Source organism: Balaenoptera musculus, chromosome 9 (genome assembly GCF_009873245.2).
Source record: "Balaenoptera musculus isolate JJ_BM4_2016_0621 chromosome 9, mBalMus1.pri.v3, whole genome shotgun sequence".
Lineage (NCBI taxonomy): Eukaryota > Metazoa > Chordata > Mammalia > Artiodactyla > Balaenopteridae > Balaenoptera > Balaenoptera musculus.
Genome location: NC_045793.1, coordinates 38,425,959 through 38,451,508, shown reverse-complemented (window position 1 = coordinate 38,451,508; position 25,550 = coordinate 38,425,959). Strand labels below are relative to the sequence as shown.

General features: G+C 37.1%; 1 protein-coding gene across 2 annotated transcripts in view; it reads right to left on the bottom strand.

Annotated features, from left to right (window-relative positions):
• The window catches only part of DOCK4 (dedicator of cytokinesis 4), a 506,020-nt gene that overhangs the window by 52,591 nt on the left and 427,879 nt on the right, over positions 1 to 25,550 (bottom strand). For both annotated transcript variants that reach the window (XM_036863604.1, XM_036863605.1), the window contains exons 29-34: positions 24,616 to 24,716; positions 23,808 to 23,866; positions 8,213 to 8,361; positions 6,426 to 6,511; positions 1,300 to 1,395; positions 361 to 421 (exon numbers count right to left, since the gene is read on the bottom strand). In XM_036863604.1, the coding sequence (XP_036719499.1) occupies positions 361 to 421; positions 1,300 to 1,395; positions 6,426 to 6,511; positions 8,213 to 8,361; positions 23,808 to 23,866; positions 24,616 to 24,716 (552 nt within the window). The remainder of the gene's footprint in view (positions 1 to 360; positions 422 to 1,299; positions 1,396 to 6,425; positions 6,512 to 8,212; positions 8,362 to 23,807; positions 23,867 to 24,615; positions 24,717 to 25,550) is intronic.

Below are 25,550 nucleotides of genomic sequence, written 5' to 3'. Positions count from 1 at the left end.
TAAAACCTAGAATACATATAAGAAGGGCAGAAAGAAACTGTCTACACAAAAGTGAAAAGACTTTTCTCCAGGGACATCATGCTTTTCCCTAGCAGAGCAACAAAAGACTCCAGGGCAGAGGAGCGATGCAACAGGAGAAGCCTGGCATCACTCTGGGATCTTACAGTGGGAACATTCTGCAGTGTTCGAAGCTTGGAATTTTCTGGCATTTAATTCAACCTGAAGCAAAAACACTTCTAAACTCTTCTAAGAAACACCCAGATAAAGACACATGGTGGCTGAAAAACAAACAAAACGCAGTATTTCTGTGAAAAAGCAAACGTTAGGATATAAGGAGGAAAAGGGAAATTGTTTACGAACCAGGAGGCTCACGGTGCAGCCAATCTTTTTGCCATCTACCTCGCCCATTTTCATGCAGTCCCTAAAAACAAAAAAGCAGGAGTCAGAACTCAGAACTTCCTTCCTAGGGGCAAACACGGTTTGTTCTTTTAGGGAGAAAAAAAAAAAAAGGAACTGTCAGAGACTAGAGGCAATTTGCAAGTTGCTGTGCAGATGAAGGCTCAGCAGAATAGAGGCGGTGCCCCAGGAAGCGTGAGCTTGGGAGAGGCTGGGGAGGGGGGCGGTCAGACCCTCCTGAGCACCAGTATCGCTGAGAATTTCACCGTGGGGTGGGGGTGGGGGGGGTGGCTCCAGGAAGAGGAGGAGTGAAGGTGTGTTATTACACACCTCTTACTTGGGGTGAGAAGGATCTGCTAAGCCTGGCCATCAGCAGTGAGAATGAAGCGTTTATTCTTAAAACACCATGCGTTTAAGTGGGATGAACTGCTTCAACAGTTTAGATCATTTCAGAATCAAAAAATGATGTCTCTGAAAGCTAACGGTGTGAGTTTCATCCCCCCTCTCCTTTTATAAGAAAGCAGCATGGTTGTACAATTGTCTGTTTCACTGTCGTCACCCTAAGATGAATGGATCTACTGGTTCTAACGGGTGAGTTTAAACACCAAGGGAAAAAAAAAAAAAAGATTTCTTTAATAACAGGACTCTCTCAATTCACTGAGACTTTAAAAGAACTGTCAAAACCCGCAAAACAAAACATAAAAAAGGAAAAACGAAGAGAAAACTCTGAACCAGCTAGTTAGAAGTCTGTTATTTTACTGCTCAAGGTTCCACGGTCTGATTATCAATTCTTTGAGTGATTAACTCAAGGGCAATGTCTGACTGTATTCTAACTCTCTGACTTTCTAAGTGGAGCGCAGCATATCTGGAAAACCGGGAGGGCGGGGGGTGGGCTCCGCTTACCTGTAATCTAACAACCTCTCCATTAGACGAGTTACAGTGGCGATTAATGAAACACCACTCTCCCTCCATGTTTCCCGCTCAATTTTCTTTAGTAGACTGGAAAAGAAAGAACCCAGGGGATTTTCAACATTTATTTTTATCAGTCACCATGACAACCGTTTTACTTTCATCAATACCTTAAATGCCTTAGCAACCACTGCAACATCTCACAAGTAGCACAATTTGCAAACAATGTCTTACCTAGGATAGGGACCAAATAGTGGAATTCTAATCCAGGAAGCATTGACAAAGCAAATTGATTTTCATTATCCAAGTCATCAAATACGAACACATGCATATAAATCATATTTTCAAAATATGCAAGCACCTCACAGCTCAAAGACATTGTTTCCTAGCTTCTCTCTTCCACTAACAGAGGCTTGCGCCTCACCACACCAAACCACACTGCGAAAAGCGAAAACAGGAGTGCCTCTAAGTTTACTTTTAAGTAAGATCTTGTTTTATTCACATAAAAATGTTTTCCTACCTCTCAGTGGAATGCATCTTCATCCAAGCAATTTTACTGCAATGCAACTGCTACAGGAAAATCCTTGTACAGACGGTATGACGTTTTGCATTTTTTCCTTTCACTTAACATTTGCCCACTCAATACATATTGTACTATCTGTGCACTCACTCAACAGTTTCATTCATTTTGTCATTAATCACAGAGGATTTTCTATGTGGTTGTTACAGCAGATTGATGACAAGTACCGAACCACATCTCTCCTCCTACATCTTCCCTAATCTTAAGCACCTCGGAGCAGAGGCACTGCTATGTAAACACAAAACAATAACAATCATAATAATTAGGATCTGTTTTACTTTGACTCCCACCTCTCGGCAAATTAACCATATACTTGGCAAAAACCTTTACGACAGAGCTTTCCCCAAAAGAAAAAAGTAAGAACACAGGCATGACAATATGAGGATACTTTGCCCTCCTAAATTTAATGATCATTATTTCTAAAATGTTGTTTCCCTTTCATCTTGGTTTCAGGAATAACATAGAGAGAAACCATTTCGTACAAGTACCATCTCAGCCTATCCTATACTGTGCTTAGTAGAAAAAAAGCTATTTTGTCAAAGCTGTTTTTTTTGCTCTGTGTCTACGTTCTCTCTCAATCTTCCTTCCCACTCCCCACTGCTTCTTCTTGCTATTACCATTCCAGTGCCCAGCCCTCTGTCCTATCTCCTCATCTGGTGCCTATGCATCCCTGATCATTTGTTTTTTTTGTTTATTCTGAACTGTCTCCTAGATTAAGGAGGAGGAAGAGGGGAAGAAATAGCACATGAAGGGATGGAACTTGCCCGACTAATCCCCCAGGGAAAGGTCCCCTAGTTTGTTCTAAATGTGTTTTCTTTTAAAAAGCCTCCGAGAAGCACCTGTTTCAAGCTTAAATGCCAAACTGGTATTGAACCAAGTACTCAAATGAAAATCTGCCTGCCAAAGCAATGCAGGATGATGGAGAAATCTTCCCAAGTGACAGCCCACACCTCATATACTTTAGAGGCTGAAAAACAAAGAACTCAAGTTAGGTAATAATTCTAAAAATATATAGAGACTTCTTTTATAGGCATGAGTTTCATTAATTTGCACAGCCTCTGGCTGCAGTAAGAAATCTGAGCTACAGAATCCTCTTGTAAAAAGAGGCACAGCTCTGCAGAGCCTGTTTCCTTGACTAACTCAAGACCCAAATATCAGGACCAAGCCTAGAACCCAGTTCATCTGCTTTCTCGGCCAGGCTAGTTCTTTCTGTGGGGAAGCTTGCCCTCCCCGTTTACCTGATACACATTGATAAGGAGAAGCTATCAGACAAGAAGAGAAGAGTCTCTCTAGATAACTTGGGTGACACTTATCTATAATTTGGTATATTTCTATTTGGCCTATAATCATGCTGATGTGCCCATGGTGAGTACACAGGGAACTCACCTAATCACAGTGAAAGGTGATTTCTTCTTTTTTTTCTGAGGCACTAAAATGATAAATGGTTGCTACATGAACTAATGCACTAGACTTTACATACATGTCAAAAGAGCATTAACGATGCATCATTCTTTTCTAATGTTTTTAAACCATTTTTAAAAACTGAAGTATAGTTGAGTTACAATGTTGTGTTAGTCTCAGGTGTACAGCAAAGTGATTCAGTTATATATATAATATATATGTATATATATTCATTCTCAGATTCTTTTTCATTATAGGTTATTACAACACATTGAATATAGTTCCCTGTGCTATACAGTAGGTCCTTGTTTCTATTTCATATATAGAAGTGTGTCTATGTTAATCCCAAACTCCTAATTTATCTCCCCCCCCTACTCCAAGGTGATTTCTTATTGCTAATTGATAGGCAATGGGACCCCATAACATTGAAGAGCAGGATAAGTCACGGTCCTGCAGGATGACACACTGCCCAACAGGTTTTTACTCTGTGAAGGAATATGAAGGGTGTAGAATTTGACCCTCAGTCTACCTCTCTCTGTATCGTAACAGGATTGTGTGGAGGCCAGCACTTATATGAAACACCTGTGTCTGTGCACACTCTTCTTAATCCAGAGAGAAGAGTTAGATACCTAAGTATGTGCTACATAGCTAATCCTCTGTCTGCAAACTATAATTAAATGTGTGATCACTAAACAAAGATCTATGAGATGATTTGGAGTCTTACTGAATTATTTAGAGCAACACACGATAGAGCACAGTAAAGGACTGATGTGGAGGTTACCTCTTCCGGAAAGCCCCTTTAGAACCCCCGAGGCTACTGGTACCCCACTGTGTGCTCCTACAGCATAGTCACTGCTGCATCGTCAGCCTTAGAAGAGCACCTAGCACAGGGAGATGCTCAATAAATGAAGTTGAATGAGTGAATGAAGTGGATCCAGGGAAGCAGAATTTCATTCTGATACCTTATTCTGAATATCACATGGATGGCAATGATCCACAATTTCAGCATTATCAAAAACAATCAATCCTGACCCCTGTTTACTTCAAAAAGATGTAGTGTGGGTAAATGCAGATAACGTGAGGGTCAGCGAAAGATGAGTTCTTAGGAAGGAAGCTACTATATAAATTTACAGTCTCATTCTAAGGAGGCTATTTTGGCAAGTACATACTACATTTTCAGGAAGCAGTGAGCTCCTTTCAGCTTCTGAACAAATTTTAAGAAGTTTTAGACATGAAATACAGAGAACAAATGAGAATCTGTACCATAGTGGCATGTGTTCCTAATTCATAATGTGTGCAGTGACTCACTGTGATTATACTAATTCATTGTGATTTCTATTGCCAAAAAAGCATTTTATTGTTTCCTGAAATATAGTTGGATTTTCACTTTCTTTTCTGAGCCCAGGTAGTAATGAAAGAAAAATATTTATCGTAATATTTCTAGTACTATGTTAAAAATCAACAAAAGAATAAAAATCTCCATTGAATGAATCAGGCACCTTAAAATAGTCTAATTATAGAGGCTTAATATTCTAATTATTGGTTTGATTTTAATGTCAAGGTACATCTTCTATTTCAAAGCCACATTTACACACAAGCAATCCAAACTGCATGCTATCAGGCCTTTATTAAAGTCGATAAGAGGCACTATGGAGCTATGTGAGTGTTTATTAATCTTGTGAATTTATCATAAATAATTAATCACAAATCTCAAGAGATTCATTTCACTGAGTGCTTTCTCATTTTAGTTCTTTGTTCAAACCAAGGACTAGTAACTGAACTGAGAGTGGTTTTCAAAAGCAATTTATTATATTGGATGAGGTTTTAATCAGAATTCTTGCTAAACTCCAGCTGTCGTGAAAGACAGATGCTTTGTACACTAGAATGAATGAGGGCTTGGTGAATAATTATTAAAAGTTCCAGTTTAATTACAGTATCAGAGGAAAATGGCGTTGTTCAGGACTCAGTACAAAGAATGTATTTTATCTACCACCACAAGAAATCTGTGTACCCCTTCTTGGCTTTTCCTTTCAATATAATTTTCTTAAAAGCTTCAAGAATGATTTTGAATCAGGCAAGTTGAAATCTATCAGTCACTAATAGTACTTTTCAAACCTATATATTAATGTATCCACTGCCCTAAATTTATGATCATAAAACGAATTACAGAATTTTGTATTTGGCTATCAGTACTAAAGCATTAATATTTAGTTTTAGGTGATACTTGGGTGTAAACATAAGTAAAAGCGTATTTTGTGATAGAAAAATGTATTGCTAAATTGCTTTTGCACTTATGAAAGAACTGCAAACATTTCCCAAGCACAATGAACTGGTTCTTCCTTCAAAAAGAAACACTTCATAAGTATAAAAGGTTTGAAAATGACTAAGATCCATAGAAAGCTGTAGAAGAAACAAGTGCTAGAATTAAAATCCTAAAGCACTAGAACCTTCTTATGTATCCTCTCTGGCCATTTCACACAGTGGATGAATAAATACTTGGTGCAAGCACTTCATCTTATGATAGTGATCATATTCTTTCCTTAGTAAGACAACCTCAAAGTCTCCTTACAATATTATTTCTCTATCCTCCATACAAATCCTAATCACAGAATTTACTAAAAACGACTTGCTTCTGTGATATTCTAATAAGAAACATTTAGGAAGAAATTAATAATGCTGAATGAGCAATAAGTATCGATGAATTAAATCAATTGTTGAAGAACAGATGCAAACTAGGTTAACTTTCCCAACAGCAAATCAACCAAGGATATCTCGCTTCGGAAAGCACTGTGTACAAACACGACAATCACACCACTATTGTGTCTTTTCCTCTCCCACTCTTAACCCTGTTTAAAATCATTATCTTGCAGCCCCAGTTTAAAAATTATTAGGCATGAAAAGAGTGGAATTTGTTATATAACACTTGTGACCTGCCGTAATCAGAGATTAACACAAGGAGATACGTCTAATCATCAACATAACAAGATCCATTTGCCAGTTAAGCAATTATCCTTTATTTCACACTCCACAAAGACAAAGCACTCCTGTGAGACCCAAGCTGTCTTTGTAGCTCTCAGCTGCTTAGCACTGACACCAAATCCCCGGAACAGAATCAACTTGAGATAAACACGTTACTCACATACTGTTGAAGAGCTCACGGTATGTTTCATCACCTTTGCCTTCTGACATCAGGCTGTCCAGTTTGTCAATGAGCTTGGCTTCCACCTGAAAACAGACCCAAACGTTACTCTCTTTCCTCCCTTTCACAAGTAGGATTTTCTAGGCATACTGAAACATATTTATTTCTGCACAGGAAAAAGCCATAGTAAATTTTGTGAAAGCGACATTATCAGCTGTGGTTAACAGGAGACACCCCCTTGGAATTCTAGGGGGCCAATTTAGATGCAGGAACATACTTCAAACTCCCGGTAGGGTAGCATGTGCTGTCGCCAAAGACTTCTATTTGTTGATTCAAACACAAATGCCTGCAGCCCAGCTTAAATGTTTGAATTCTTTATTTAGGAGCTGTAAAAACTGGCAAGTCTCTTTTTTTTTTTTTTTTTAAATCATGATATATATATAAGAACATCAGCAAACTACCATATCCACAAACATTCATTTAAATCTTTGATGTGTTTTGTATCTATTTTCTTTCTCAAAACAGCTCGAGGTTACACTAAATCTTTGCTAAAGTTGAGAATTTGTCCTAACCATGTACAGATGGTAGATCCATAGACATATTCTAAGTCAGCAATAGGCAGCATGAGAGAGAAAGGACATATTTCCTGAAAACTGTAGTCAAAACATTTATATTTTCAAGAACATAAATCCTTTAGGACTTCAGTATCAGGAAGGCAGAAATAAATATCCCTCATCTCTTGGAGGCAACAGAGGAAACAGAAAATGAAGAATCTCTGCCTGGCCAGAGAGAGTTAAACAACCAGGGATAGGGAGGGATATCTGACTTTGTCAAGGGACTAAGCACAATTATTCCCTTTGAATCAAATTTCAATATGGGGATAAAGAGAAAAGGGAAGAAAAGTGGGTCTTCCCCAGTACAATTTTTAAATAGCCTTTCATTCATGCATTAGCTTTCTTGAAAATAAATGTAGAGATTGATACAGATGAAATGCCATGCTTTTGGCAACAGGAGGGCCCTATGTATGCATTCAGCTTGCTTGTACAGTTGACAATCATTTCTAAGACTTGAGAAGGCCTTCATCTGGAGAAGCAAGAAGGATCCTTCACACAGGAGAGTGCACATAGGTGAGTGCAATGACTGTGTGAAGAGATAGTAGGTCTGCTGTCTCCAATAGGAGTGACTTGGCATGGTAAAAGCAGTTGATTTCTGCTATGAGAACTGGTTTTGGAATAAGAACGTCTGTCTTTCCAAAACTGGAGCAGAGCTATTAGATCCTATGTCAAAGAGAAATGTTAGGCTCATCGCCTCAGAATTGCCTTTACAACAATTTCTACTGCTTTTCCCTTTAAATTAATTCTCAATGTTTCAAGCAAAGAGCAATAAAACATACTGTGCATCAAATGTTCAGAGCTAAGCCATTCACCAAACACAATGTGCAGACAACTGAGAGGTCAATGATTTTAAGAATCATTAACCTTCTGATTCCTCTGTGGTGTATCCAGCTGGGAGCAAATAAAGTCTCTGCCAGTTCTTAAACAAAGACCCAGGAAATCACAGGAGTTTTTAGCTGAAAGGGAATGAAATGTTTTTTTTAGGGCTTCTCGGAGACCCAGGGAAACACAGTACCAGAGAGGTGTCCGAGGCTACGCAGCTTGGGAGTAGGCAGCCCAGGCTGAAATCCGGTTTGGTGCTCATTCCGCAAGTCAGAGTTGAATGCAGTGGCTCAGAGATGCTCAAAGAGACCTGAAACTCTTCCCACTGCTCTGAGGAGCACACCCTCCTACCTGTTTAAAATTGCCACTCCGCCTCTGTTCCCAGTGCATCATGTCGTGAAAAATAGGAATCATGACATTCCGGAGATCTGGCTGCGGTATCAAGGTCACTTCCAGGAAGGGGCCAATCAGGGCAGGGATGAAATGAAGCTTGTGCTCTCCTAAATTGAATACAATATTTATGTTTCAGTATATTTAGTTTTAATAAGATTTCAGAAAATTAGTATTATACAGTGTTTAAAACTGTCGTCACAAGAATACATTCAATTACAGTTGTCTCCTCAAGCAAGAAAATATTCCCCTAAACAGATATATAAACAGTAGATTTCCATATGTTAATATTTCTTCATTATTTTTAATTAAAAAACTAGGGATTTACCCTTTTCACAGTTTAAAAAAAAAGCCATAAGGTACAATTAAACATTACATAAATCATTGGGAATTGGTTATGTATACTATTGTACATTCACACATTAAAATTCTTATGCAATCATTAAAAATGAGGTTGAATAAAAAAAAATTTTAAAAAATGAGGTTGAAGAAGAATAACACAGATGAAGTTTTTCAATATAATTAACTGAAAAAGCAAGGCACTATACAGTATGCACAGGTACATCTTTCATTTAAAAAGAAAATATATATAATAGTCTAGAAGATTATATCCCCTAATACTAACCACAGTGGTTATCTCTGGGTGATGATATTACTGGTGATTTTTATATACGAAAAAAGGTGGTTCCTATCTGTATTATATAATTTTCTTGCTTTTTTATATAATAAACATACAGCCTAAATAAACATTTAAATGTTGATGCAAACAAAAAATAGAACAATTTTCTGAAAAGACTACAATGTGATAATAGTGAGCTCAAAATGGTGTTTAGCAAGTGCTCAAAGGTATGGTATCGATAATTCAGAGGAAAGGAAGGTGGAGGGTGGGCTGGACGTAGATGACTTTGTCTAGCATATGAGTGTTGAGTTCAGTCCATTACCCTAGTCATCCATGTTAAATCTCAGAGTTTCTATTTTTATAATAAGAAAACTGCATGCTATGGAAAATGTACCATGTACATTTCATGTATGTACATTACATGTATAATGTTTCATATCATGGATGAAAGCATATGATACTGAAAGCATCCACTGAAATCCCAAAGAATGAGCTCAGAAGCTGAGCAGAAGAGAGCTGGCTTCATGAAAGAGCATCATTTCTTTTTTTCTTCTTCTTTTCTACCTTTGATCTTTTGTAGTAAGTGTTGAATACATACACACAATCACACTGTTCAGAGTTATTTGTCAATTTTGGAGTTACATATCTTCACGTTAATTATCACTTTCTCTATTTTGTTTTCTGTCCTAGAAGGCATTAAGGTGGCCACAGACTTGGACATACATAAATCCAGGGTGCAAACATACAGTTTAAATTTATATTGACTTTAGAGGGGTTGTAAAAGGAAGGAGAATATGAAGGAAAGAAGCTGGAAAGAGGAGAAAAATGATGGATGAGGGTCAGAGATGGGCAAACCCAAGTGGGTGTTTGTGAAGTCGCTGTGTTTTTTTGTTTTTTGTTTTTGAAGTCGCTGTGTTTTGTGACTGGAAGTGTGCTGGGATATTTCAGACGTCTTCAGAATGTGGCCCGCATCTCTTTTTCTCAATATGGGATGACAATAGGACACAATTGGCAGGCCCCTCTCTATCTGAAAGCCCCTTTACTTTACATCACTGCAGTCACATGGTCCTTTCATCTTTTTCTGATGTTGCATCAAAAGTAACTTCATTGTTTCTTATCATCTCTAAATGACTTATACACATCCATTAAGCTTGAGGAAGAAGCTGGCTTGTAATTCTTCTTGCTTTCTTACCTTTATTTTTGACCCAGGTAATCTTTTATCTTTCCCAAGGGACTACCTAGTTTTCCTCATCAGAGCAAGAACAGTTCCTTCTTATTCATCAAAAGATATAAAAAATAAATAAAATAAACAGATTTAGAAGAAAAAGAAACTTCCTTAAGCCTACCCTTGTATATTTTCCTCCAAAACAATCAATACTTTCAAGACCAACAAACTCACTGTGGCAGAATATACAGAAACATCAATTCATAGGTCTTCTCCCTGTATCTCCCCCATCCTCCCAACATACACATTTCAAGCAGGTAACTAGCAGCCAGCATTTGCAATTCCTTTCCATAGTTATTTTTGTCAGGGCAGAAAGCAGAAGCAACCTGAACTCAATTACTCTTAGTGTCAACTGGAAAAGCCTAAACCCACTCACTGCTTATTCAAGATGTCCTGGCAAGTGAGGGGAAGAAAGAGAAAAAGGGAAGGAGATTCCTGCAGAGATGAAGGCTAGCAAGTCCTGAGATTAATGAGCCTTACACCTGTTTTGTGACCCTGCCCCAGGAGATGGCTGCAAGGCTTCAAAGTCTAGCTACAGATGCTGTGCTCCCACAGAACCACGGACTGAAGGGACTCTGTACTCAGGACAAGGGCCATCTTGGCATGTGACTAATAATGAGGAGGACCTCCCTGCTGCCTTGGCACTGTGTAAGACACCAAGCTTTTGCATAGCTTTTGGGTGTGCGTGGGGAAAGGGGGATGAGAGAAGCAGGAAATACAAAATAAAATGAAAATTCCTGCCAGCCTGGATAGTACTCCTACACCTGCAATGGTGGAATGAGATTCAGAGCCACTACATTACGGATCTTTGTTTTTAATCTTTCCTGAGTCTGGCATCCTTTGACCTCTCTAACAAAGAACATCATTAGCATGCACTTATTTTATTTACCATTATTTCACTGAGTATTCTTGAATCTCTTTTTAAAAAGTGTCTTCCATTTATAGACATTTTACAATGTGATTTTCTTCTTTAAAAAATTTTTTACTATGAAAAGTCTCCAATGTACAGAAAATTACAAAGATTAGTAAAATAAATCCCCACATACCCATCATCTAGCTTCAATAATTATCAACATTTTTTTGCTAATCTTGTTTCACCTATCAACCCAACTATTTTTTTCCCCTGGGAAATTTTAAACCAAGTCAGAGACATCATAACATTCTACTTGTACAAACATCAGTAAGCATCTTTAACAGGTAGGTCATTTTATAAATATAGAATCACAATGCCTTTATCACACCTTCACAAAAGGCAAACAGTAATTCCTCAAATTAATCTAAAACCAGCCTATATTAAAATTTTCCTGATTGTCTTAAAACATGTCATTTACAGTTGGCTTGTTTCAATCATAATGCAAACAAAATTCATATGCTCTATTTTGTAGCCTGATTTTCTAGGACAGTAGAGAAGCCATACCCACATTTAAATCATTGTGCAGAAATGTATGCGGCTAGCCTTCTTTACTGAAAACAGTTTGGGAACAAAGAATCTGTGCAACCCGTACAAGCCTTCCACCATAGAAAATTTTACTCTTATCCAATCCGCAAAGCAAAATCTTGAGCTATGTATAGCAATGGTAAAATAAACTTCATTTAGATTATTTCTTTTTAAATCACAGATTTAGTATACTTTTCCCATCTCTAATTGTCAGCCACATGGTCTTGTTTTGAAGTATTTAGGGCACCTGCTACTTGGGCTGTTGTATATTTATTCACACAGAGCAGCCTGTTAGGGAAGTATTGATTTTTCTACAGCAGTTACAAGACACTGTGTTTACAAATGTGGAAGAGAAGCCCACTTTATATTTAGTAAGAATGTTAGTTCAACTAAAAATAGAAAGAAAAAACTTAACCTTGCAGCATGATGAATGGCAAAGGTGGGACACAGCAGTAAAGAATAACCTCTTTCTTTGTAGACTATCCTTGCAAGTACAGGTAGAAACATAGAAATTTTGGGGAGAAAATTCATGCCTTCCCCCCTCTCGTTTTTTATTGAGGTAACAGTGGTTTATAACATTATATGAATTTTGGGTGCACAACATTGTATTTTGACTTCTGTATATGCTACAGCGTGCTCACCACCAGAAGTTTAGTCTGCATCCATCACCATACAGTTGACTCCCTGTATCCATTTCACCCTCCCCCACCTCCCTTCCCCTCTGGTAACCATCAATCCATTCTCTGTATCTATGTGTTTGTTTTTGTTTCATTTTGTTTGTTCATTTATTTACTTTTAATATTCTGCATTAATGAAATCATATGGTATTCGTCATGGTCTGACTTATTTCACTTAGCATAATACCCTCAAGGTTGTCACAAATGGCAAGATTTCACCTTTCTTATGACTGAGTAGTATTCCATTGCATGTACACACAACATCTTCTTGATGCGTTCATCTGTTGATGGACACTTAGGTTGTTTCCATATCTTGGCTACTGTAAATAATGCTGTAATGAACATAGGGGTGCATATATCTTCTCAAATTAGTGTTTGTTTGTTTTTTTTTTTTGGTATTCTTTGGATAAATACCCAGAAGTAGCATTGCTAGGTTATATGGTAGATCTAATCTTAATTTTTTGAGGAATCTCCATACTATTTTCCATAGTGGCTGCATCAATTTACATTCCCACCAACAGTATATGAGCGTTCCCTTTCCTTCACATCCTGTCCAGCACTGCTATTTCTTGTCTTTTTGATGACAGCCATTCTAATGGGCGTAAGGTGATAGCTCATTGTGGTTTTGATAGGAATTTCCCTAATAATTAGTGATGCTGAACATCTTTTCATGTGCCTGTTGGCCATCTGCATATCTTCCTTGAAAAAGATGTCTATTCAGATCCTCTGCCCGTTTTTTAATTGTTTTTTTTTTTTGTCGTTGTTGAGTTGTATGAGTTATTTATATATTCGGACATTAACCCATTACTGGATGTATGACTTGCAAATATCTTCTCCCATTTGGTAGGTTGTCTTTTTGTTCTGTTGATTGTTTCTTTTGCTGTGCAGACACTTTTTAGTTTTATGTAGTCCCATTTGTTTATTTTTGCTTTTGTTTCCCTTGCCTAAGTAGACATATCCAGGAAGATATTGCTAAGACTAATGTCAAAGAGTGTACTGTCTATGTTTTCTTCTCAGAATTCTATTGTTTCAGGTCTTACATTCAAGTCTTTAATCCATTTTTAGTTAATTTTTGTGTATGGTATAAGCTGGTGGTCTAGTTTCATTCTTTTGCTGTCCAGTTTACCCAGCACCATTTATTAAAGAGACTGTAGTTTCTACATTTATGTTCTTTGCTCTCTTATAGTAAATTAATTGTCCATATATGCATGGGTTTATGTCTGGGTTCTCGGTCCTGTTCCATTGATCTGTGTTTCTGTTTTTATGCCAATACCTTGCTGTTTTGATTACTATAGCTTTCTAGTTTAATTTGAAATCAGGGAGTGTGCTACCTCCAGCTTTGTTCTTTTTTCTTAGGATTATTTTGGCTATTCAGGGTCTTTTGTGGTTCCATACAAATTTTAGGATTGTTTGTTCTATTTCTGTGAAAAATGTCATTAGGATTTTGATAGAGATTGCATTGAATCTGTAGATTGCTTTAGGTAATATGGACATCTTAACAATGTTAATTCTTCCATGAGCATGGGATAATTTTCCATTTCTTTGTGCCACCTTCAATTTCTTTCAAAACTGTCTTACTGTTTTCAGTGTGCCCGTCTTTCACCTCTGGTTAAATTTATTCCTAGGTATTTTATCCTCCACTCCCCTCCCACTGCAACAGAATATTTTTAGTCCTTCAACTAATAAATTGAAAATACTGAGGAATAACACATCTAAGAAAAGGTGTTCACTTATCACTATTTGTTTTACTCTTCAAAAATAAATTATTTTATCAAAACCACAATGAGATACCACCTCACAGCCATTAGGGAGGCTACTATAAAAAAAAAAAACAAAACAAGACGAGAACAAACAAAAAAACCAGGACATAAGTGCTGGCAAGGATGTGGAGAAACTGGAACCCTGTGCCCTGTTAGTAGGAATAGAAAATGGTGCAATTGTTATGGAAAACAGTATGGTGATTCCTCAAAACTTAAAAATAGAATTACCATATGAACCACTGCTCACAGGTAAATCGAGGAGCTATAATGATCAGATTTGAAAATCCTAAAGCTTTATGTTTTGTCTATACATTTCTGTATGCAAACTTGTATGTATAGTGCAATATTTATATTATGTATTGATGATATATGAACTCTTGATATACATGTTGTGTCAAAAAAAAAAAGCTTTATGTTTAAAAGTAGACTAGTCCCTAAATTATGTATGCCCCTTTTTTCCTTGTCCTCAGCAGAACGCAAAAACTAATTTATTTCTAGCATATGGAAGAGTTTCCACACTTCTGAGGTAAACACCAATGACCAAAATCTGATTTTCATATATTGTCCAGTAAAATTTGTGTTTCTAAATTAGACCAACTGGAAAGTTTCAAGTAACTGTGTATTTAGTGACTCTGGGCATTTCCTCTACTCAATTTATTTTCCAAAACTTAGTGCTTTTTGTATCTACTGAAAAGTACTGAGGATTTTAAATTATGAAATCATAACAGTTTACTTGCTTTATGAAAACATGGTGAATATGTCTTTATCAAGCTTTTTACTGCTCCACACAAACTGGACAAAAAGTTTAAAATATCAGATTTAAAAACTAAGCTTTTAACAGGCATGGACCATTTTTTCTTATATCCCTCAAAATAACTTGCACATGGCCAGTGCTTTATGAATTATGTTAAATTGAATCTATTGGCCTGTTCCATTAAAAATGAAAGTCTATAATTATCTGAATAAATTTTCCTTTAGCATTCAAAATACTCAATATGACAAATTTATAGGTAAACCAAATTATAACTAATGTATTTTTATATTCTTAAGTAACAAGCTGACTTAAGCTCTACAAGGGTATCAAAATACCCTGAATACTTAATTTTTATTATCATATTTATAAAAATATATGTTGGAAAAGAGGTTTTAACATTTCTAAACATTCTTGAATTCCAGTTGTTGTATAGTAGCAATGACCTTTAAAATTCACCTGATGTTTTGGAAGTCTCAGACCGCAACTCTAGGGAAATAATGCAGAAACCAAGGAATGAAGTGCAAATGTACACTCACCCTATCCTTGAACTATGTCATGCTGGGAATCTGTACTTGAGTCTAATAAGTCTTTTCTAACACAGTGCTAGAGCTAGCCTTTAGGGCTGGAAAAACAAAGAAAGGGGAGAGCGTTGTCTAAAGCAGTGCCTTTTAATCTTAATCTTTAGCCAAGTGCATAAGAATCACCTGGAGAACTTGTAAAAACTCAGACTGCTCTGCCCGTCTCAGAGATTCTCAGAGATTCTATTCCAGTGGGTCTGGGGAGGAGTTAGAGAGTTTGCATTTCTTACAAGCTTCCAGGTGATGCTGTCTACTGAGTGTCACTGTTCTAAGAGCACTGACCTCATGACGTGTTATGGGGACCAATATGCTCCAGAGATTTTTCACATTCTCTAGATTTCTGAGGAAAACTAAGACATAACATAAAACCCAGAGGGGTAGAAATATTTTTATTAAAGACAAAATAGAGGAGAAGAGTTCATGAAGTATACAATGACATGTTTAGTGAGATAAAAGATGCCAGCTTTATTCAGCAAGCCATGGGTCATGGGCCTAAGGGAACAGGTATGCCAGCTTGAAGAAAGATTTATGCGGAAATAACCATACACGGCAATGCTGAGATTTATTTAGAAGAGGTTAACCTGCCATGTTTTCTAACATTCTGTTAACTTAAACAAATTTGTCCTGGTCTTATCATTTGAGCTCCCACAAGAGCCTAAACCACAACAGCATTTCAATGCAGCATTCTTTGGAAAACAATTTGCTAAATTAATGCCAAATGCAATAGGGACATTCCAAGGGTCTTGATCTGTTTTTGAAAAACAAACACACAGAGAATCAACAAAACATAAAGACTGAGAGGAGTGCTCTTCAAATAAGACAAACTGATGCTATTTTTGAGCTGAATCTAAAGTCACCTCATGGGCTTCTTCTGGCTGGTTTTGGACAGTCGGAGGTTACTTTCAAGATGCTAACTCGCTTTTTTTTCCCTGAAATTATCAGCAAGCATTGAACACTGGGCTCAGTTATATATAACAAGGCTTCCTCAAATTGCCTTGTATATATTGTACACTTGAGGGATATCCTGGTCAAAAATCACTCTGTAACATGAACTGAAGTAAAATGATAATGGTTCTATTTTCACTTACAGAAAACAAATCCTGCCATCTCCAAGTTGTGCTTGGATGAGCCCAAGAGAAAAGATGTAATACTTTCAGGTCATTATATATTCAACTCAAATAGGTCCATCACTTTAATAAATCACAAGGAGGAATTACAATGCAGTAACAGCAAATGAATACTATAAACTTGCATAATTAACATACCAAATTAAATAAGTTATGACTTTCAATAAAGAAACCCTATGCCAATGAGAGTTTAAAACAATTTATCTTCTAAATATTATTCTTTTCTACGCAACCAATTTGCTGGATAATATGCTCTTATCTGCTGTGGCAGATTAACACAATTGGATCTGATTACTTCTTAGCAACTGCAGATGTTTAAAATCCTTTGGCTTTACTCTTCATGATATAGGTCATTGGTTTTTAAGTTTCTAAGGGTACAGATGCTCAAGTCAATGTTTCATAAAGTTTATTCTAAATTATTGTCATTCAGAGCCTCAATTCAGAGTTCTAGAAATTTTGAGTTGCTACAATTCCAAACTCTGAAAGGTTAGCTCATTGCTAGAATAGCATGTATTATTGGAACAATGTTAGATTATAAAATTTGTCATTCAGTAATAATGAAACACACAAAAGAAAGGTGAGAACTGGCTGCTGGATAATCATTGACAGGAAGACACCGGACTTCACCAAGGAGGATACCCCATGTCCAAGGACAGAGGAGAAGCCACAGTGAGATGGTAGGAGGGGTGAAATCACAGTAAAATCAAATCCCATAACTGCTGGGTGGGTGACTCACAGGCTGGCGAACACTTATACCACAGAAGTCCACCCACTGGAGTGAAGGTTCTGAGCCCCACGTCAGGCTTCCCAACCTGGGGGTCCGGCAAAGGGAGGAGGAATTCCTAGAGAATCAGACTTTGAAGCCTAGTGGGAATTGACTGCAGGACTTCGACAGGACTGGGGGAAACAGAGACCCCACTCTTGGAGGGCACACACAAAGTAGTGTGCGCATCGGGACCCAAGGGAAAGAGCAGTGACCCTGGGGGGGACTGAACCAGACCTATCTGCTGGTGTTGGGGGGTCTCCTGCAGAGGCGGGGGGTGGCTCTGTTTCACCGTGGGGACAAGGACACTGGCAGCGGAGGTTCTGGGAAGTGCTCCTTGGCGTGAGCCCTCCCAGAGTCTGCAATTAACCCCACCAAAGAGCCCAGGTAGGCTCCAGTGTTGGGTTGCCTCAGGCAAAACAACCAACAGGGAGGGAACCCAGCCCCACCCGTCAACAGTCAAGTGGATTAAAGTTTTATGGAGCTCTGACCGCCACAGCAACAGTCAGCTCTACCCACCACCAGAGCCCCCCAACAAGCCTCTTAGATAGCCTCAACCACCAGAGGGCAGAGAGCAGAAGCAAGAAAAACTACAATCCTGCAGCCTGTGGACCAAAAACCACAGTTACAGAAAGATAGACAAGATGAAAAGGCAGAGGGCTATATACCAGATGAAGGAACAAGAAAAACCCCCAGAAAAACAACTAAATGAAGTGGAGATAGGCAACCTTCCAGAAAAAGAATTCAGAATAATGATAGTGAAGATGATCCAGGACCTCGGAATAAGAATGGACGCAAAGATTGAGAAGATGCAAGAAATGATTAACAAAGACCTAGAAGAATTAAAGAACAAACGAACAGAGATGACCAATACAATAACTGAAATGAAAACTACACTAGAAGGAATCAATAGCAGAATAACTGTGGCAGAAGAACGGATAAGTGACCTGGAAGACAGAATGGCGGAATTCACTGCTGCGGAACAGACTAAAGAAAAAAGAATGAAAAGAAATGAAGACAGCCTAAGAGACCTCTAGGACAACATTAAACGCAACAACATTAAACGCAACAACATTCGCATTATAGGGGTCCCAGAAGAGAAGAGAGAGAGAAAGGACCAGAGAAAATATTTGAAGAGATTATAGTCGAAAACTTCCCTAACATGGAAAAGGAATTAGCCACCCAAGTCCAGGAAGCGCAGAGAGTCCCATACAGGATAAACCCAAGGAGAAACACACCGAGACACATAGTAATCAAAGTGGCAAAAATTAAAGACAAAGAAAAATTATTGAAAGCAGCAAGGGAAAAATGACAAATAACATACAAGGGAACTCCCATAAGGTTAACAGCTGATTTCTCAGCAGAAACTCTACAAGCCAGAAGGGAGTGGCATGATATACTTAAAGTGATGAAAGGGAAGAACATACAACCAAGATTACTCTACCCAGCAAGGATCTCATTTAGATTCGATGGAGAAATCAAAAGCTTTACAGACAAGCAAAAGCTAAGAGAATTCAGCACCACCAAACCAGCTCTACAACAAATGCTAAAGGAACTTCTCTAAGTGGGAAACACAAGAGAAGAAAAGGACCTACACAAACAAACCCAAAACAATTAAGAAAATGGTCATAGGAACATACATATCGATAATTACCTTAAACGTGAATGGATTAAATGCTCCAACCAAAAGACACAGGCTTGCTGAATACAAAAACAAGACCCATAAATATGCTGTCTACAAGAGACCCACTTTAGACCTAGGGACACATACAGACTGAAAGTGAGAGGATGGAAAAAGATATTCCATGCAAATGGAAATCAAAAGAAAGCTGGAGTAGCTATACTCATATCAGATAAAATAGACTTTAAAATAAAGAATGTTACAAGAGACAAGGAAGGACACTACATAATGATCAAGGGATCAATCCAAGACGAAGATATAACAATTATAAATATATATGCACCCAACATGGGAGCACCTCAATACATAAGGCAACTGCTAACACCTATAAAAGAGGAAATTGACAGTAACACAATAATAGTGGGGGACTTTAACACCTCACTTACACCAATGGACAGATCATCCAAAATGAAAATAAATAAGGAAACAGAAGCTTTAAATGACACAATAGACCAGATAGATTTAATTGATATTTATAGGACATTCCATCCAAAAACAGCAGATTACACATTCTTCTCAAGTGCGCACGGAACATTCTCCAGGATAGGTCACATCTTGGGTCACAAATCAAGCCTCAGTAAATTTAAGAAAACTGAAATCATATCAAGCATCTTTTCTGACCACAATGCTATGAGATTAGAAATGAATTACAGGGAAAAAAACGTAAAAAAGACAAACACATGGAGGCTAAACAATACGTTACTAAATAACCAAGAGATCACTGAAGAAATCAAAGAGGAAATCAAAAAATACCTAGAGACAAATGACAATGAAAACACGACGACCCAAAACCTATGGGATGCAGCGAAAGCAGTTCTAAGAGGGAAGTTTATAGCTATACAAGCCTACCTAAAGAAACAAGAAACATCTCAAGTAAACAATCTAACCTTACACCTAAAGAAACTAGAGAAAGAAGAACAAACAAAACCCAAAGTTAGTAGAAGGAAAGAAATCATAAAGATCAGAGCAGAAATAAATGAAATAGAAACAAAGAAAACATTAGCAAAGATCAATAAAACTAAAAGCTGTTTCTTTGAGAAGATAAACAAAATTGATAAGCCATTAGCCAGACTCATCAAGAAAAAGAGGGAGAGGACTCAAATCAATAAAATCAGAAATGAAAAAGGAGAAGTTACAACAGACACTGCAGAAATACAAAGCATCCTAAGAGACTACTACAAGCAACTTTATGCCAATAAAATGGAAATGGACAACCTGGAAGAAATGGATAAATTCTTAGAAAGGTATAACCTTCCAAGACTGAACCAGGAAGAAACAGAAAATATGAACGGACAAATCACAAGTAATGAAATTCAAACTGTGATTAAAAATCTTCCAACAAACAAAAGTCCAGGACCAGATGGCTTCACAGGTGAATTCTATCAAACATTTAGAGAAGAGCTAACACCTATCCTTCTCAAACTCTTCCAAAAAATTGCAGAGGAAGGAACACTCCCAAACTCATTCTATGAGGCCACCATCAACCTGATACCAAAACCAGACAAAGACACTACAAAAAAAGAAAATTACAGACCAATATCACTGATGAATATAGATGCAAAAATCCTCAACAAAATACTAGCAAACAGAATCCAACAACACATTAAAAGGATCATACACCACGATCAAGTGGGATTTATCCCAGGGATGCAAGGATTATACAATATACGCAAATCAATCAATGTGATACACCATATTAACAAATTGAAGAAGAAAAACCATATGGTCATCTCAATAGATGCAGAAAAAGCTTTTGACAAAATTCAACACCCATTTATGATAAAAACTCTCCAGAAAGTGGGCATAGAGGGAAACTACCTCAACATAATAAAGGTCATATATGACAAACCCACAGCAAACATCATTCTCAATGGTGAAAAACTGAAAGCATTTCCTGTAAGATCAGGAACGAGACAAGGATGTGCACTCTCACCACTATTATTCAACATAGTTCTGGAAGTCCTAGCCACGGCAATCAGAGAAGAAAAAGAAATAAAAGGAATACAAATTGGAAAAGAAGAAGTAAAACTGTCACTGTTTGTGGATGACATGATACTATACATAGAGAATCCTAAAACTGCCACCAGGAAACTGCTAGAGCTAATTAATGAATATGATAAAGTTGCAGGATACAAAATTAATGCACAGAAATCTCTTGCATTCCTATACACTAATGATGAAAAATCTGAAAGAGAAATTATGGAAACACTCCCATTTACCATTGCAACAAAAAGAATAAAATACCTAGGAATAAACCTACCTAGGGAGACAAAAGACCTGTATGCAGAAAACTATAAGACACTGATGAAAGAAATTAAAGATGATACCAACAGATGGAGAGATATACCATGTTCTTGGATTGGAAGAATCAATATTGTGAAAATGACTCTACTACCCAAAGCAATCTACAGATTCAATGCAATCCGTAACAAATTACCAATGGCATTTTTTACGGAGCTAGAACAAATCATCTTAAAATTTGTATGGAGACACAAAAGACCCCGAAGAGCCAAAGCAGTCTTGAGGGAAAAAAACGGAGCTGGAGGAATCAGACTCCCTGACTTCAGACTATACTACAAAGCTACAGTAATCAAGACAATATGGTACTGGCACAAAAACAGAAACATAGATCAATGGAACAAGATAGAAAGCCCAGAGATAAACCCACGCACCTATGGGCAACTCATCTATGACAAAGGAGGCAAAGATATACAATGGAGAAAAGACAGTCTCTTCAATAAGCGGTGCTGGGAAAACTGGACAGCTACATGTAAAAGAATGAAATTAGAATACTCCCTAACACCATACACAAAAATAAACTCAAAATGGATTAGAGATCTAAATGTAAGACTGGACACTATAAAACTCTTAGAGGAAAACATAGGAAGAACACTCTTTGACATAAATCACAGCAAGATCTTTTTTGATCCACCTCCTAGAGTAATGGAAATAAAAACAAAAATAAACAAATGGGACCTAATGAAACTTCAAAGCTTTTGCACAGCAAAGGAAACCATAAACAAGACGAAAAGACAACCCTCAGAATGGGAGAAAATATTTGCAAACGAATCAATGGACAAAGGATTAATCTCCAAAATATATAAACAGCTCATTCAGCTCAATATTAAAGAAACAAACACCCCAATCCAAAAATGGGCAGAAGACCTAAATAGACATTTCTCCAAAGAAGACATACAGATGGCCACGAAGCACATGAAAAGATGCTCAACATCACTAATTATTAGAGAAATGCAAATCAAAACTACAGTGAGGTATCACCTCACACTAGTTAGAATGGGCATCATCAGAAAATCTATAAAGAACAAATGCTGGAGAGGGTGTGGAGAAAAGGGAACCCTCTTACACTGTTGGTGGGAATGTAAATTGATACAGCCACTATGGAGAACAATATGAAGGTTCCTTAAAAAACTAAAAATAGAATTACCATATGACCCAGCAATCCCACTACTGGGCATATACCCAGAGAAAACCGTAATTCAAAAAGACACATGCACCCCAATGTTCATTGCAGCACTATTTACAATAGCCAGGTCACGGAAGCCACCTAAATGCCCATCGACAGACGAATGGATAAAGAAGAGGTGGTACATATATACAATGGAATATTACTCAGCCATAAAAAGGAACGAAATTGAGTCATTTGTTGAGACGTGGATGGATCTAGAGACTGTCATACAGAGTGAAGTAAGTCAGAAAGAGAAAAACAAATATTGTATATTAACGCATGTATGTGGAACCTAGAAAAATGGTACAGATGAGCCGGTTTGCAGGGCAGAAGTTGAGACACAGATGTAGAGAACGGACATATGGACACCAAGGGGGAAAAACTGCAGTGGGGTGGGGATGGTGGTGTGCTGAATTGGGCGATTGAGATTGACATGTATACACTGATGTGTATAAAATTGATGCCTAATAAGAACCTGCAGTATAAAAAAACAAACAAACAAAACAACTAATACTAAACTTTCATTGGGTTATTTGTATGGAAATATGTTAATATAAATGTTTCAGACATTACATGAAATTTCTAGAAATCTTATATGTTCTGGTATAATGTTATAAGTCATAATCCTAGTTATTACTTTAAAATGTATATCTCAGAAAAAACTAATTTTCTTGTCAACTGCATTATTATGAACTTTCATCAAATCTTTAACTGTGGTCATTTTTAAGTCTTTTGTCATTTACAGACAGTTCTGGGTGTACTCTGATGCTTTTGCAAATATGTTCCTATAAAAGGGTTTCATCTTCAAGAAATTCATGGAAAAGACTCTGACAAGTACAGGTTTCTGGTAACTGACTGTACTGCTGAACTGAAAGAATAAGTATTTTCAGAACTCTAATGAAAAACTGACGAACTCATAAAAGTACTAACAAAAGATCAAGATTAAAAAAAAATTAATTACATGGGACTGAGTGAACTGATGAGGATGAGTATAATTTTTGTGACTTTCTGTCTGAATTAAAAAAAAAATCCCACAAGGACTCAGAGGCAAAGAATATACAAATCAATTTTCACTGCAAAGTAAAGGAGCTGTTACAGTGGAGGATTACTGGACTGAATGTCAATATTATGACATAGTATGAGTGTGTTTCATGTTTGGTAATTGCAATCATTGTTGCTTTTGTTGTGGTCATCCATGTACAATGCTTGGTGTCAGTCTATATATCTTTTGTAAAAATAAAAATAAAAAAAAAAAAAAGAAAGGTGATTTTTCAGACAGACACCAATTTATAGAATTAGTTGTAACCTTATTCAATGCCAAAGTGTCAACTCCTCTCTATAGATTTCTCTATTGATTTAGACATTTGGTTCCAAATGCTGTCATTGGTAAATTGTCCTTCTTCATTTGTTCACTTATAAGGACAGTGATAAGCTATAAAATCGAGGTGCTTCTTTTTTCATCACTCACCTAGGTTCTGCCACATGCTGAAAATTTCACAACCCATCGTTACCCGCATGTCACCATACCTGAAATAGAACAAAAATGAAACCTGTTAAAAAGACTCCAGAACAAAGAAGTTATCTGTGTCTCTTTAGGACACAATCTATCATTCTGAATTAAAAGGCAATATGTTTTTAATTGAAGATGTTTAATGCAGGTGACTTTTCATTGAGGTATAACTGATATAATAACCTCATATTGGTTTTAGGTGTATAGTGTAACAATTTGAATATCCGTATATATTGCAAAATGGTCACCACAATAAGTCCAGTTAATATGCATCACCATAACTACTTATAAATTTTCTTCTTTTGATGAAAACTTTCGAGATTCACTCTCCGAGCTACTTTCAAATATGCAATCCAGTAGTATTAACTATAGTCACCATGCTGTATGAATGCTGTACTCACCATGCTGTACCCACCATCCCCATGACTTATTCATTTTATAACTGGAACTGTGTACAATGTACATGTCTTGATGCCTCTAATTCAAACCCTCATATAAATCCTTTAGTAAAACAGATTTGTCTCATAATTTTTCGCTTCTATGGTAATTTTGAATCCTGAAAGGTTGAGGACAAAAATGTTTAAATAAGTTCAAAATAGTGAAATTTCCAGAAAGGATTGCTTGTTGTCCTCTTGGTCAATGCCTCTCCACTATGATTTCTAGTCATGGAGATCTGATTTATGAATCACTTGAACTAAAATACTCTTTAAAAAGCACCACATTTTATTTGCCTCATATTCTTACCCAATTATACACTGGTACTTACTTTTCTAACACCTTTTTCTTTTTGGAAGGTGTAAACATCTCTAACTGCAGACACAACTGGTTTATAAAAATGACTGCAAGGTAAAAGTAGGAATCCCAGATCTAAAACGAGAATGAGATATTTAAATACTATGGGGTTACAAAAATATTTACAGGTGAAGTGACATGATATCTTGGATTTGCTTCAAAAGTGGTAAGTGAATGGGGGTATAGCTGCAATAAGATTGGCCATGAGTTGGTAGTAGTTGAAGCTGGGTATGGGTACATGAGGGATTCATCATACTATACTCTTTACTTTTATATATGTGTAAAATTTTCTATAACAAAGAAGTAAACTAACTAAATAAATACTATCTATTTTTGTATTGCTTCAATGTCGCATCCCAAGTTTCATGAGCTCTCTGGTACATGCTAAATGGCAGATGTTTTGTTTCTCTTATAACATGTCTGTGTGTCTCCGAGGAGGCTGAGGTATAAGTTGGATTACTTTATTCCTGTGTGATTTCATTTTTGGAACCCCTTTTCATGTAGAACTGAAAAGAAAGATATGTACCTTCTTTTGGATATGCTAATTGCTTTAAATTCAGAGAGTATATAAAAATTCCCTACCAAGACAAATCTTCTAAGCTCTCTTATACCAAAAACAGCATCAGAAAGAGATCAGAATAAAATTCCCAAAAATAAACCTAACCAAAAACATGGAGAATATCATGGAAGGAAACTACTTTTCTACTGACACCATGTAAAATTAAAGATAAATAGGAGACTCCCTCTTGCGAGAGCACCAGAATCACCACTGGCTGCTGGACAATCATTGACAGGAAGACCCTGGACTTCACCAAGGAGGATACCCCGCGTCCAAGGACAGAGGAGAAACCACAGTGAGACGGTAGGAGGGGCGCAATCAGAGTAAAATCAAATCCCATAACTGCTGGG